This window comes from Stegostoma tigrinum, chromosome 8 (assembly GCF_030684315.1).
Source record: "Stegostoma tigrinum isolate sSteTig4 chromosome 8, sSteTig4.hap1, whole genome shotgun sequence".
Lineage (NCBI taxonomy): Eukaryota > Metazoa > Chordata > Chondrichthyes > Orectolobiformes > Stegostomatidae > Stegostoma > Stegostoma tigrinum.
In genome coordinates, this window is record NC_081361.1 from 32012550 (window position 1) to 32025106 (window position 12557).

At 40.2% G+C, this 12557-nt stretch overlaps 1 protein-coding gene across 1 annotated transcript in view; it reads right to left on the reverse strand.

Moving 5' to 3' along the window:
* Positions 1-12557, reverse strand: part of LOC125456426 (dynamin-3) — a 232545-nt gene that overhangs the window by 158858 nt on the left and 61130 nt on the right. The window contains exons 4-7 of the mRNA XM_048539519.1: positions 6955-7158; positions 5180-5278; positions 2703-2863; positions 1658-1800 (exon numbers count right to left, since the gene is read on the reverse strand). Coding sequence (XP_048395476.1) covers positions 1658-1800; positions 2703-2863; positions 5180-5278; positions 6955-7158 — 607 coding nt within the window. The remainder of the gene's footprint in view (positions 1-1657; positions 1801-2702; positions 2864-5179; positions 5279-6954; positions 7159-12557) is intronic.

Below are 12557 nucleotides of genomic sequence, written 5' to 3' on the forward strand. Positions count from 1 at the left end.
ACCATGTGCCATGGCATAATTCAAACATGGGTCCCCAGAACATTATCTGGGTCTCTGGATTAACAGTACAGTGATAATACCACTAGGCCATTGCCTCCCCATATGGTGTTTGGGAACAATTTCAAAGTTAATGGGTGATAAGATACTCAGAAGCAGTGTAAACTATACAGAGGATAGAGTAGGAACGCATAAGGACAAGATAAGTTGGTGGAGTAGGCAAACAGGTGACAGGTAAATTTCAGTACAGAGTTGAGTGAGGTGACACGTTGATAGAAAGATCATGGACAGAAAATATTAATTGGTATAGGTCTTAAGGGTTCAGGAGCAGAGGGAACTGGGTGTGTATGAGGTGGCAGGACAGTTGGAGATAGCAATTAATAAAGCATACCATACTCTGGGCTTTATTAATGGGACACAGAATGCAAAAGCACAGAGTTCAAAGACTTCAGTTATGCGGCTGAACTAGCAAGGTTGGTCTGTTCTCCTTGGAGAGAAGGGGAAGAAGAGATCTGATAGAAGTCTGATAGAAGTATGCTTTCTATTGCTGTGGCATGGTGGGTCAGTGGTTAGCACTGCTGTTTCACAGCCCCAGGGACCTGGGTTCAATTCCACCTGCAGGTGACTGTGCAGAGTTTGCACATTCTCCATGTGTCTGCATGGGTTTCCTCTGGGTTTTCCTGTTTCCTCCCACAATCCAAAGATGAGCATGTTAGGTAGACTGACTGTGCTACGTAGCTCCACAGTGTCCAGAGACGTGTAAGTTAGGTGTGTTAGCCATGGAAAATATAGGATAGTGGGGGAATGGGTTTGGATAGGACACTCTTCAGTGGGTCAGTGTGCACTTGTTGATCCAAGTGGCCTGTTTCCACACTGTAGGGATTCTTTTTAAAAAATAAGTTTTGAAAATCATGAAGGGTTTGGATAGAATAATCCACGAGAAACAGTTCTCACTCACTAAAGAGTCAAGAATCAAGGGGCGCAAACATAAAGTTGTTCGTAAAAGTCACAAATCTGACAAAAAACTTTTTTACACAATGAGTGGCTTGCATCTGGACATGTGGTAAAGGCAGATTCCATTGAGGCGTTTAAGAGACCACTGAATGATTATTCAAATAGAAACAATGGGCAAAGTTACAGAAAAGGGCAGGAGCATCGCACTGGGACATAATGCACATTTGGAAAGCCAGTGCAGACACAACAGGCCAAATGACCACTTTCTTTTGAATGATAAATGCATTTGCTAGCGTAGATATACAAAACTGTTTCTAACATACAGTCATTGCAGCAAAGTGGCTTATTATAAAATTAAAGTTCAGCCACTTAGGACTAAGAACCATAAACAATTCTCACTCCAAGTTCAAGAAATCCCTGTTGTAATCTCACTTTAAAAGCAGTGTGGCTTTGAGCACTCAATTTGTAGATGGGCCAAGACATTATCACGTGACCAGAGGCCACTATCATTCCACACTGCAGCACCCTAAGTCAAGGATCTGTCTGGAAATTACTTTGTACCATATGTAATAATTTCAGCAGTGGTTAAATCCACAAGAGATCTTCAAGTAAACGGAACCCATGCAACTCCATTAAGGAATCACTACAGTTCATATTATCTGTTAAGCAAATCACTTTCATAATCAATCATGCATAATTAACATACAGCAAGAGAGCTTTGGTTGTTATGGCAGGGTCATCAGGTCGGCAGTCCTTATATTCCTCTACTTCTTTTTCTAAAGATAACAGCTGCCTCTGAAGCTTGTTGCGCAATGCTGGAAGTGTTTCCCGAATGTGGTTAGTTAGTTGCTAAAGAAAAAGAAACAAAGCTAATATTGAAGCACAAGCTACATTCTGGTAAATAAATGGATTTCTCAATCCATTCAAAACAGACAATTTCAAATGAGTTGTACTATATCATTCACAGAACATTTTAAATGCTTTTTTATTCAGTCATGGGATGTGGCAATGCTGCCTGGGCTAGGCATTTATTGCCCGCCCTTAGTTGCCCTTGAGAAGGTGGTGGTGAGCTGCTTTCCTGCATCACTGCAGTCCACGTACTGTAGGTAGACTCACAACGTCACTGGGGAGAGAATTCCAGATTTTGACCTAGCAACAGTGAATGAACAGCGATATCTTTCCAACTCAGGACACTGACTGGCTTAGAGGAGAATCTGAAGGTGGTGGTGTTCCCAAGCATCTGCTGCCCTGGTCATGAGTTTGACAGACACTGTCTTAGGAGTGTTGGTGAATTTCTGCAGTGTATCTTGTAAATGGTACCCACTGCTCCACCTGATCATAGATAGTAGACATTAGAATGCTTGTGACTAAATATATTGTGCCAATTAAGTGGCCTGCTTTGTCCTGGGTGGTGTCAAGCATCACGAATGTTGTTGAAGCTGCATTCAACAGACAACTGAGGAGTTTTTCACGACACTCCCGACTAAGTTACTTGATATTTGATAAGTAGCTGAAAATGAAAGTGCAATTGAACCTATTGTTGATCTGTTGAAATTTTAGAAAAGCATCTATTTTAACGAAATTCAGCTTGAGCAACACCAACCAGGGGACTGACAAACCTGCCTTACCTATTAAGGTAATATATTAGCTATGCACAGTAGAATGCCTCTGCAAATTTTACCTCGGACAATTAAACAAAAACATAAATAATCACATTAAAAACTATGCAGTGTTCCATTCTATCCTCTCACCTCATTAAGCAGCCTCTGGAGGTGTGGTGTTCCCATACGTTCTGCCATGTGTCTATATGCTGGCTGAGAAAGAAAAAATTTTCTTTCTGCTGCAAGTGCTGTTTTAATGTCCTTTTTCCCTTCAATGTCCTTCTGACTTCTGTTGACAACACCAATATATCCTAGCAGCCAAGAAAACAGAAATAGAAGGTTCATGATTTTATTTCTTCATACTTGGCATATAGGTTTTGATAGCAAGCCCAGCATTGACCTCCTAGTTGCCCCTGAGAAGGTGGTGGTGAAGACAACTGAATGTCTTTTTAGGATATTTCGGAATGTAGTTAAGAGTGAAATAAATCGACATGGGACTGGAGTGACATGGGATTCACGGAATCCCTACAGTGTGGAAACAGGCTCTTCGGCCCAACAAGTCCACACCGATCCTTGGAGCATCCCACCCAGACCCATCCCCCTATAGCCCACCTAATCTACAGACCCCTGAACACTGCAGGCAATTTAGCATAGCCAATCCACCTAATCTGCACATCTTTGGACTGTGGGAAGAAACTGGAGTACCCAGAGGAAACCCATGTAGAATCGGGGAGAATGTGTAAACTGCACAAAAGCAGTCACCCAAGGGTGGAATTGAACCCGGGTCCCTGTCACTGAGGCAGCAGTGCTAACCACTGAGCTACCATACTGCCCCTATAGAGACCTTAGTAAACCATTTGGGTTTTAAATGGCAATTGTGATCACTTTTACCAACTTTTTAAATATTTGCTTCAATAAACTGACAACAAATTAATAATCACCATCAGAGATAGCAAGAACTGCAGTTCACGGAGTCAGAGATAACAGAGTGTGGAGCTGGAGGAACACAGCAGACCAGGCAGCATCAGAGAGGCAGGAAAGTTGATGTTTCGGGTCAGGACCCTTCCTCAGAAATGGGTGAAAGGAAGGTAGAAATAAATAGAGAGGAGGAGTGGGACTGGGGAAGGTAGATAGGATGGTGATAGGTAAGTGCAGGTAGGAGTGGTGGAAATTGGTCAGTGAGGTGGGAGGAGCAGATAGGTAAGAGAGAAGACGGGCAGATTGTGTCAGGTCAAGGTGGCGAGGATGAGAGGGAGGGTTAGTCATGGGATGAGGTTGGGGGGTAGGGAGATCCTGAAACTGATAAAGTCCACATTTAGGCCATTGGGCTGTAGGGTCCCGATGCAGAATATGAGGTCTGCTCCTCCAGTTTCTAGGCGGCATCAGTGTGACACGGAAGAGGCCCAGGATGAAAATGTCACTCAGGGAGTGGGAGGGGGAGTTGAAATGGTTTGCGACTGGAAGGTGCCATGATGAGTTTTGAACTCATATGTCTAGATTATCTGTATCACTTTGTTAACTTTAACAAGTGAAAAGCAGAACAGCAGCTTACTAAGATGAACATTGAGATACATGCAAGTCTCAATTCCCAAGAATGTCTCTTCTGACTAGTTTGATAAATAATTGATTATTTTTGCCACATCCCACTGAACAAATTCTACAGATTCTGCATAATTTTGCAAGGTAACCTTTGTTATTAAGACCAGAGCTCTTGATCTTAGAACAGGGTTAAAGTGATACCACCTCCTTGAGGGGTCACACAATCATAGATGTTTGCCTTGGTTACTTTGTAGCTTCACATTTACTGGACAGCCAAGATTGCTCTGCTAAATCATTAACTGAGAGACAGAAGCATGATTCTATGCCTCACCAGCCTGCAGTGCAAGATGACTACTGTACAAAGCACGATCAGGTTAAAAATAGTAACATTTTTACTAAATCCCAGGCTGTTCTGGTTTTACATTTACAAATATTGGCAGGGACTGGCACGACTCAACTTCAATTTTAAAAAAGCCACGTTTGAAAGCAAAGCAACCTGTGACAATGTGAGGGCTTGTTGGTGGCATTGTGACAATCCAGGCCAATAAGCCAATGCAAGATAACCAAGTGTGAAGATGGATGAATGCAGCAGGCCAAGCAGCATCTTAGGAGCACAAAAGCTGATGTTTCGGGCCTAGACCCTAAGCTAATGCTGTGGGAATGTAAATTCAAATTCCACCGTGGCAACTTGTGAAATTTAAATTCCATTAATTCATCTGGAATGTTGTGTCAGTAATGGTGACTATTAAACTACCAACAATTGTCCTAAAAATACATCCAGTTCATCCATATGCCTTCCGAAAGGAGATGTAACATCCTTACCTGGTCATCTGGCCTACATGTGACTTCAGACACCAGAAATGTGGTTGACTTTTAACAGTGCTCTGAAACATCCTATCAAGCTATTCATTTCAAGGGCATTTATGGACGATCAACAAATATTGCCGCTTACAGCAACCACATCCCATGAAAGAATAAAGAAGAAAAATAACGAGTGAGTTGTTGTTATGGGCTGACAACGGTTTGAAAGCTAATTTGCTAAAGACTGCTTTGGACACCAATTACAATGGGCCAGTTATACGTGATACCTCTGCGAAGAGGCAGAATCTTGTTCTCCAATACATCTCTGGCATCTGTACCATCATCCATTAGATCCAGCTTGGTTATCACACCAATTGTCCGCAAACCTAGTCAAACAAAAAGACCTAATTTTTAAAACAGCAATTTTACTAAGTATACTTGTCAGCTAGCAGATTACAGTTTTATTTTGTTTAAGATGGGTGACCGATAGGTAAAATATTGTTGTTGGTTTGCTCACTGAGCTGGTTCGTTGTTCCTCAGATTTTTATTGCCCTGCTGGGCAACATCATCAGTGCAGCCTCCGAAGAAGTGCTGTTGTGACTTCCTGCCTGGTATTTAAACTCTGGGGTCCATTGAGTTTGATTACCTCACTTTTGGTTTTTCTTTGCAGTGGAGTAGATATAAGGTCTCTCTCTATGTGTTTGCTGATGGTCAATCAAACTCAACGACACCAGAGTTAAAATGCCAGGCAGGAAATCACAACAGTGCTTCATTGGAGGCTGCACTGATGATGTTACCCAGCAGGGTAATGAAATGTCTGTTAAACAACAAACCAGCTCAACGATCCAACCAACAACATCCACAATGCGAGCTACAAATCTACTCAAAAACCTTAGTGATATGTTAAATCAACTAGTTACTTTAAATAATTCCTATGTACAACTTTGGTCCATTTCAGTGCTGTAATGAAGATAGATGTTTCATTAAAAAAGCATGAGATAATATTTTAAAAATGATTACTAACGCTTATTAAACTTATAAAAGAACCTAACGTATGTACTCAAACTCAAAATACTGTGACGTTTGGAAACCTAAAACAAAAGAACAGAAAATGTTGGAGAACCTCAGCAGGTTTGGCAGCACCTGTGGAGACAGAAATAAAGTTAACAGTTTGAGTTGGGTTAAACTCTTGATCAGAACGCTAAGGTTTTCTCTGTTCTGAAAAATATGTACTCTCCTACTTTTGGCACACAAAATTCCAAATCATCAATGGGGTCATGATGACACAACATATTGCCACACAAGTGCACAACACTCCAGAACACTGGACCACATTTTTTGCTCTTGGCCACTTTTTTAATCCCCATTAGGACAAGGCATCACCCCTTCCCTAAAAACAGAGAAAATTGGACCAAATGTTGCATCAATCCATTTCCTACATAGCGATTAGTAATTGTGTTGAGATATTTAACAGATGCCATACAGCAAACTGACTCTATGAACTCCCTGGACTCAAGAATGACAAAAAGATTTGAATTGCAAGCCAGTGTTCTATCGGAATTGTTTTCCATCCGTCTTCAAGAAAACACACAAGTAAAATGCTCAGCTTATACTGTGAGGCACTCATAATCTTGCATTGCGTGTTTGCAATCCGCATGGCTTTACTATTTGAAGATCTGGACTTTGATATGTTGGATTGGAAGCATGGGGATTTCAGAGTTGAGTTATTTCAACAGCATTTCAATGAAAAGGGATCACTTTCAGAATATGGTGCCCCATCCTCCTCAATTCATTGAACTTATAAATATTGGTAAACAGAACATACAAGTTAATTGACCGCCTCAGCAAATGCAAAATATACATAATTGAGACAAGAGATGTGCTGCCAATGATATACATAATCCTGCCGCAGTACTCGCGTGTTTAACGTTTAGAAACACAAGTTCCCTCAGTCAGCACCTCAATACATATGTTATTTACTTCTTTGTAAAGAAACCAAATAACCTATCCAAAAAGCTAAGGTTTCCCTGGAACTGCAAGCATCTATATAAAGAAGCCTTACCTTGAGGATCAACATCTTTTGCCAGTTTAAGTGCATCTGAATTAGCCAAGTCAGTATTAGCTGGGGTCACTGCCAAAATTAGGCAATTTTCTCGAATGATGAATTGCATTATGATGTCCCTGATTTGGTATTCAATGTCTGGTGGTTGATCTCCTACGGGTACTTTAGTGATACCAGGCAAATCAATCAGGGTCAGGTTTAAGACTGTAAAGTAAAAAGAAAACAGCAAGTAAATAACTATTACTGTTTTCACCAAATGCAATGCAAGTACAAACATTTCTTTGTTCCAATTCCATGTAATCTTTGTGATTGAATATCTAAAAATCACAAAAATTAAAAATTGACATTGGGGTTAATCTGGCAATAATGGCCTCAAAATGGAGTTGGCAGACTTAAGCTGGTAACTGAGGTTGATCCTTCAGACATGAATTAGTACTATATTTTTGAAAAGGCCTTAACCTAAGTATTTGTTGTTCCAGTGAGTAACCTTCTTAAGCAAATTAGGTCCAATGATGCAACTATGATTCAGCTTGCAATCTAAAGTGACATGTGGGTGGAGCATATGTTGCACAAATGCCACATTCTGGCTCCAAGTTCTGTGACCAACTGGTCACCACTGAGCAACCAAAAAAGTACTACTTCAATTCATATTTTGTTCCTAGCCTTCAAAAGCTATTTTTTCCAATCTAAGTGATCAATGTAATCTTTAGCCATTGTCCAAAAGAGGCATGTTTCACTGGGTGCTGAAAGCTTATCTGACTCTTTCTTCCCTTTTCAGGATAGAGTTGTTAACATTTATAGTAACTCCCACCATCACCTTGGAAGGTTGGCTTTGTTTACAATAATCTGGAAGTACATATTACGAATTGCCACATTATAGAGCACATTTATCAACTGAGGTATTTGGATAGCTCTTGATGCCACTTTATCATTGAATTCTTACATTGTGGATTAATCCACAGGACCCTATATTTGTGTTGATTAAAGCAGTGGAACTATCACTATACACTGACTCAAGCTGAAATGATACAAGTTCAACAATGTAGAGTATTTCTAGGTATAGTAAGAAGTAAACATCCTTCTCACTTTATCTCTTGAATGGTGCTTGAATTATTTCATTATAGAGCCAAATTCAGCTCAGACCTACAGAACAACATTGTCCTCTGTCTATTCAGTGCAAAAATGTTGCATAATGTGATGTTAGATTGGGTGAGTACAATTTCACTAATGCAACATCCACTAACATTCTATCCCAAAGGATGGTAAGTGGATAAGCATTACACTTGTGTCATAGTGAAGGCAGTTCTGAGGCTTGTGCACATTTATGAAGGAAGTGTAAAAAGAACTGAACTCTGCATACTTCTCTGTGCCATACCTGACTTGTGAATACCTCATCTTGAGTCAGGCCACCTAAGTCACAACCTTTTCCAAGCAATAACATCCACTTCCTCAAATAATATAGGTGTCACAAATCAGTTTTAAATGACAAGGCCACAATTATTAAAACTGCTCGGATTTTAGCAATGTTAGAGGGCATCAGATGGATGGTGAAAAAGTTACACTATTGCAGCACATATTATTAGCTTTGTCATACCTTATTTAAATGGATAATTATCATGTTTCAGTTTTTGGCAACACAACACTCACATTTTAAGTAAACTCAACTAAATACTAGGATAGCAGAAACATTTTCAAATTTACATTCACTTTTTAAACTACATACACACTCTATAATGCATATCCTTTTGCAAAAATTGGAGATAAAACATAAGCAAGTGCTACACCTGCCCCTACACCTCCCCCTCACCCCCATCCCAGGTCCCAAGAAGACCTTTTACACGAAACAGATGTTCACCTGCACGTCTGCACACATACTGTATCCGCTGTTCCCGTTGTGGCCTCCTCTACATTGGGGAAACCAAGCAGAGGCTTGGACCGCTTTGTGGAACACCTACGCTCGGTGTGCAACAAACAACTACACCTCCCAGTCGTGAGCCATTTCAACTCTCCCTCCCACTCCTTGGACGACATGTCCATCCTGGACCTCCTGCATTGACACAATGATGCCACCCGAAGGCTGCAGGAATAGCATCTCATATTTCGCTTGGGAACCCTGTGGCCCAAGGGTATCAATGCAGACTTCACAAGCTTCAAAATCTCTCCTCCTCCGACCACATCCCAAAACCAGCCCAGCTCATCCCCGCCTCCCTAACCATTCCTCCCAGCTCAAGCCCCACCCCCATCTCCTACTCACTAACCTCATCCTGCCTCCTTGACCTGTCCACCCTCCCTGGACCAACCTATCCCCTCCCAAAACTTTAATGGTTCCAACCCCAACTCTTTTACTTGTCTGTCTCCTCTCCACCTATCTTCTCCTCTATCAATCTTCTCTCCGCCACCCCCTCTCTCCCTACTTATTTCAGAACCCCCTTCCCCTCCCCCATTTCTGAAGAAGGGTCTCGACCCAAAACGTCAGCTTTCTTGCTCCTCTGATGCTGCTTGGCCTGCTGTGTTCATTCAGCTCTACACCTTGTTATCTTAGGTAAAACATAATGCATGAAAGCTTGTGTATCAAGTCTAAGATAATTGTTAGTTGAACAGCAATGTTTTTGTCACCAAGACAAAGTCACATTCAATAATAGGGAATTGCACAGATTTAACACCATGTTGCCCAACTGGTCTATGCCAGTGTATGCACATAAGCCCCATCTGATCGAATTACTTCTTACTAATCTGATCCATATAAATCTATGTCCTCTTCCACACATTTGCATTAAATTTTACATTGAAGTCTAAACATCTTAAACATGCATAGTTCTACCTCCACATTAGCTTCTGTTCTTTCTCAGTCCCTGAAGATACAATCCATCTAAATTTTTGGTCTTCCTTAAATTTGGCTAGTTTTTCATATCTTGCTCTGTCCTGTATAACTATTAAAAATCCATCTTGTTTGTAAATGCACATGAAATTTTCTATATGAAAGTTCTTCAATAAACACTAAGGCAAAGGATGAGGATTTTCCCTTTACATTGCAAATCATGGGTTGAGTCTTGACTATTAATTTCTGCCTTTTGAATAAACATAAATACACGTGTGAATATCAACCGAGAATGAGAATTGGTTGAAATCAGGCCTCTGCCTTCCAAAACAGGTAGAGATATAAATGGTGATGATAAGGCAGGCAAGTTAGAAGGCCTGCCACTGTTCACTGTGACATTAACCTAATTCTGAAAATGGGTGTTAATCATTACCCACACACCATTGCTATTTATCCTGATCCCTCAATGCCTCTTCGTATCTTCCATTCTCTCACCATTATCACTCATCTAGTATCATTTATGGACAGAACTCACGAGTCTCATAATAAACTGGGAAATCTGTGAAATACACACAAAACATGAAAATAACCCACTGCCTTTCAAATGCAACTTAAGAAATTTGCCATTCTTTGGTGCTCATAAAACTGTCGATCACAAAGCTGTTCAAATACTTCGAGAAAAGGTACTCCAACTTATGTGCTCATAAATCTTTCAAGATAAACAAATAACAACTCAAAAATACTTCAAAGAAACGCAAATCGCATTATATATTCTTAAAACTATAAAATCAAACAGAGTTCACACTTCCCTTGAGTGGGCTGCACTGATAACCCCAGTTGTTATAAATCTCAGAGTCTGAAATATAGTCAAGCATTCAGAATAAGTTTCCATTACACAGCTGTGTCAACAAAACCCACAGAAGTGAAAACATTCAGTTTCTGAAGTTGACAGAAGAGATGGCTAGTTTTTTTTTCCCCAAAGGTTCGGATGTCTGAACAATAAATTAATGTAAAAATCAAAGTACAGTATCCAGATGGCATATTACTATCTGATTCTCTGTTGCATGCACAAGGATCCATTATCCACTTAAAAATATTCTAATTCATCATTCAGTCAACGTAGCTGTCACTTACTTTTTGAAGACACAACCCTTTATTATTGTAAGAAAGACAACGTAATTGTACAGCATCTAGTTATGATATTTGAAGTTAGCAATACTTTTTAAAAGCACCTTTAAAAGATTCCTGACTCCGCACCTTCCTCATGATTCATGAACTGATTGTATCAGAAAACATTCTCACAGGTTGCAAGAACCAATCTAACTCACTAAAAGTCTCAAATTTTGAAAATTCAAAATGGGAGGCAGACACTTAGAGGCTGAACTCAGTGCCCCTTTGAGTGCCCTTCAATTGAGTAGCAACCTGACACACTTCTTGTATGGAATTGCAACTGGCAGGAATCAGTTGGGAAGTTTCAATTTAAAGTCTCCATGCCTCCATTTTTGATTACTCAATGCATGTTTTCCCAGGGTAAGAATGGAAAAATACAGCCCTAAAGGAACATATGAAGCAGTCACAGCAGTTGGAAAATCTGACACTCTAGTCTGCACTGCTATTCAATAAGATTGTGGTTGATCTGATTACAACGACATTCCTGTCTAATCTAATAACCTACCAATCAAGTGCTCTTCAAGAATCTATCTAATCTGAGCCTTGAAAAGATTCAGATTCCACAGCCTCTTCAGGAAGAGAGTTTCTAAGATTCACGGCCCTGAGAGAAAAGAATTTTTCCTCATTTCTATCTTAAATGGGTTAAATTTAGTTTCGAACAGTGGCCCTTAGTTCTAGAATCCCCCAAGTGAGGAAGCATTCTTTCCACATGAACTTTGTCAAGACCTCTTAGGATTCTTCCCTGTTACAAACAAGTCACCTCTTACTCTTAAACTCCAAGGAATACAAGCTTAGTCTGTCTAACCTTTCCTCATTGGGCAACATGCCCCTTTCAGAGATTAGCCTGGTAAATCTCTTCTAACAGCTTTGATCACATTTACATGATTCCTTAAATACAGTACACTAGATGTGGTAAGCTCCATAACATCCCTACTTTATATTCAATTCCCTTTCTATTATACAATAACATTGAGCTCAATACTAAAACAAGGTGTATCAAAGTCATTCTCCAGGATAATGACTGATCAGAATAAATCATTTCTCGCTGTATATCATGCAAACTCATGAGCAGCCTTAATACTGTCACTTTTGGTCCTGAAAAGTGGCCAGTCTACCTCAAATTAGCCTGAAAGGTTCCAGGGTATTCAAAACGTTTGAGCAACAGTGAAGTTATCAGTCTCACAAGGCAACTATACTGTAGCAACACAGGTGGTGTTTGCCACAAACAGGAGGTTGCCATCAAGTGAAAAAATCATTATATCTAGCACACAAGTAATGTGGTATATGAATTTCAGTGCCAATACAATATGTAGACCATGTGCTAAATATTAGATCATATTAAATAGTATCTCCCTTTCACCATTTGTAAACTACTGACTGTACCCAACCAGCCCATTCTTGAAAAGCTCAAAACATTGTGTCCAACGGTGGATAGAATTATGTAATTGGATAATATCTGCTAAACAATCCCAAGTGTGCTCAGGATTACACTGACAATGAATTGATGATTGTCAGTTGGGCTCAGTGTTACCCAGCTGTGTAGACTAGAAGGTACATATATTAATAGTGGGCCATGATCATTGCAGATAAAAAGAACATATCGCGCCTGTTTCAA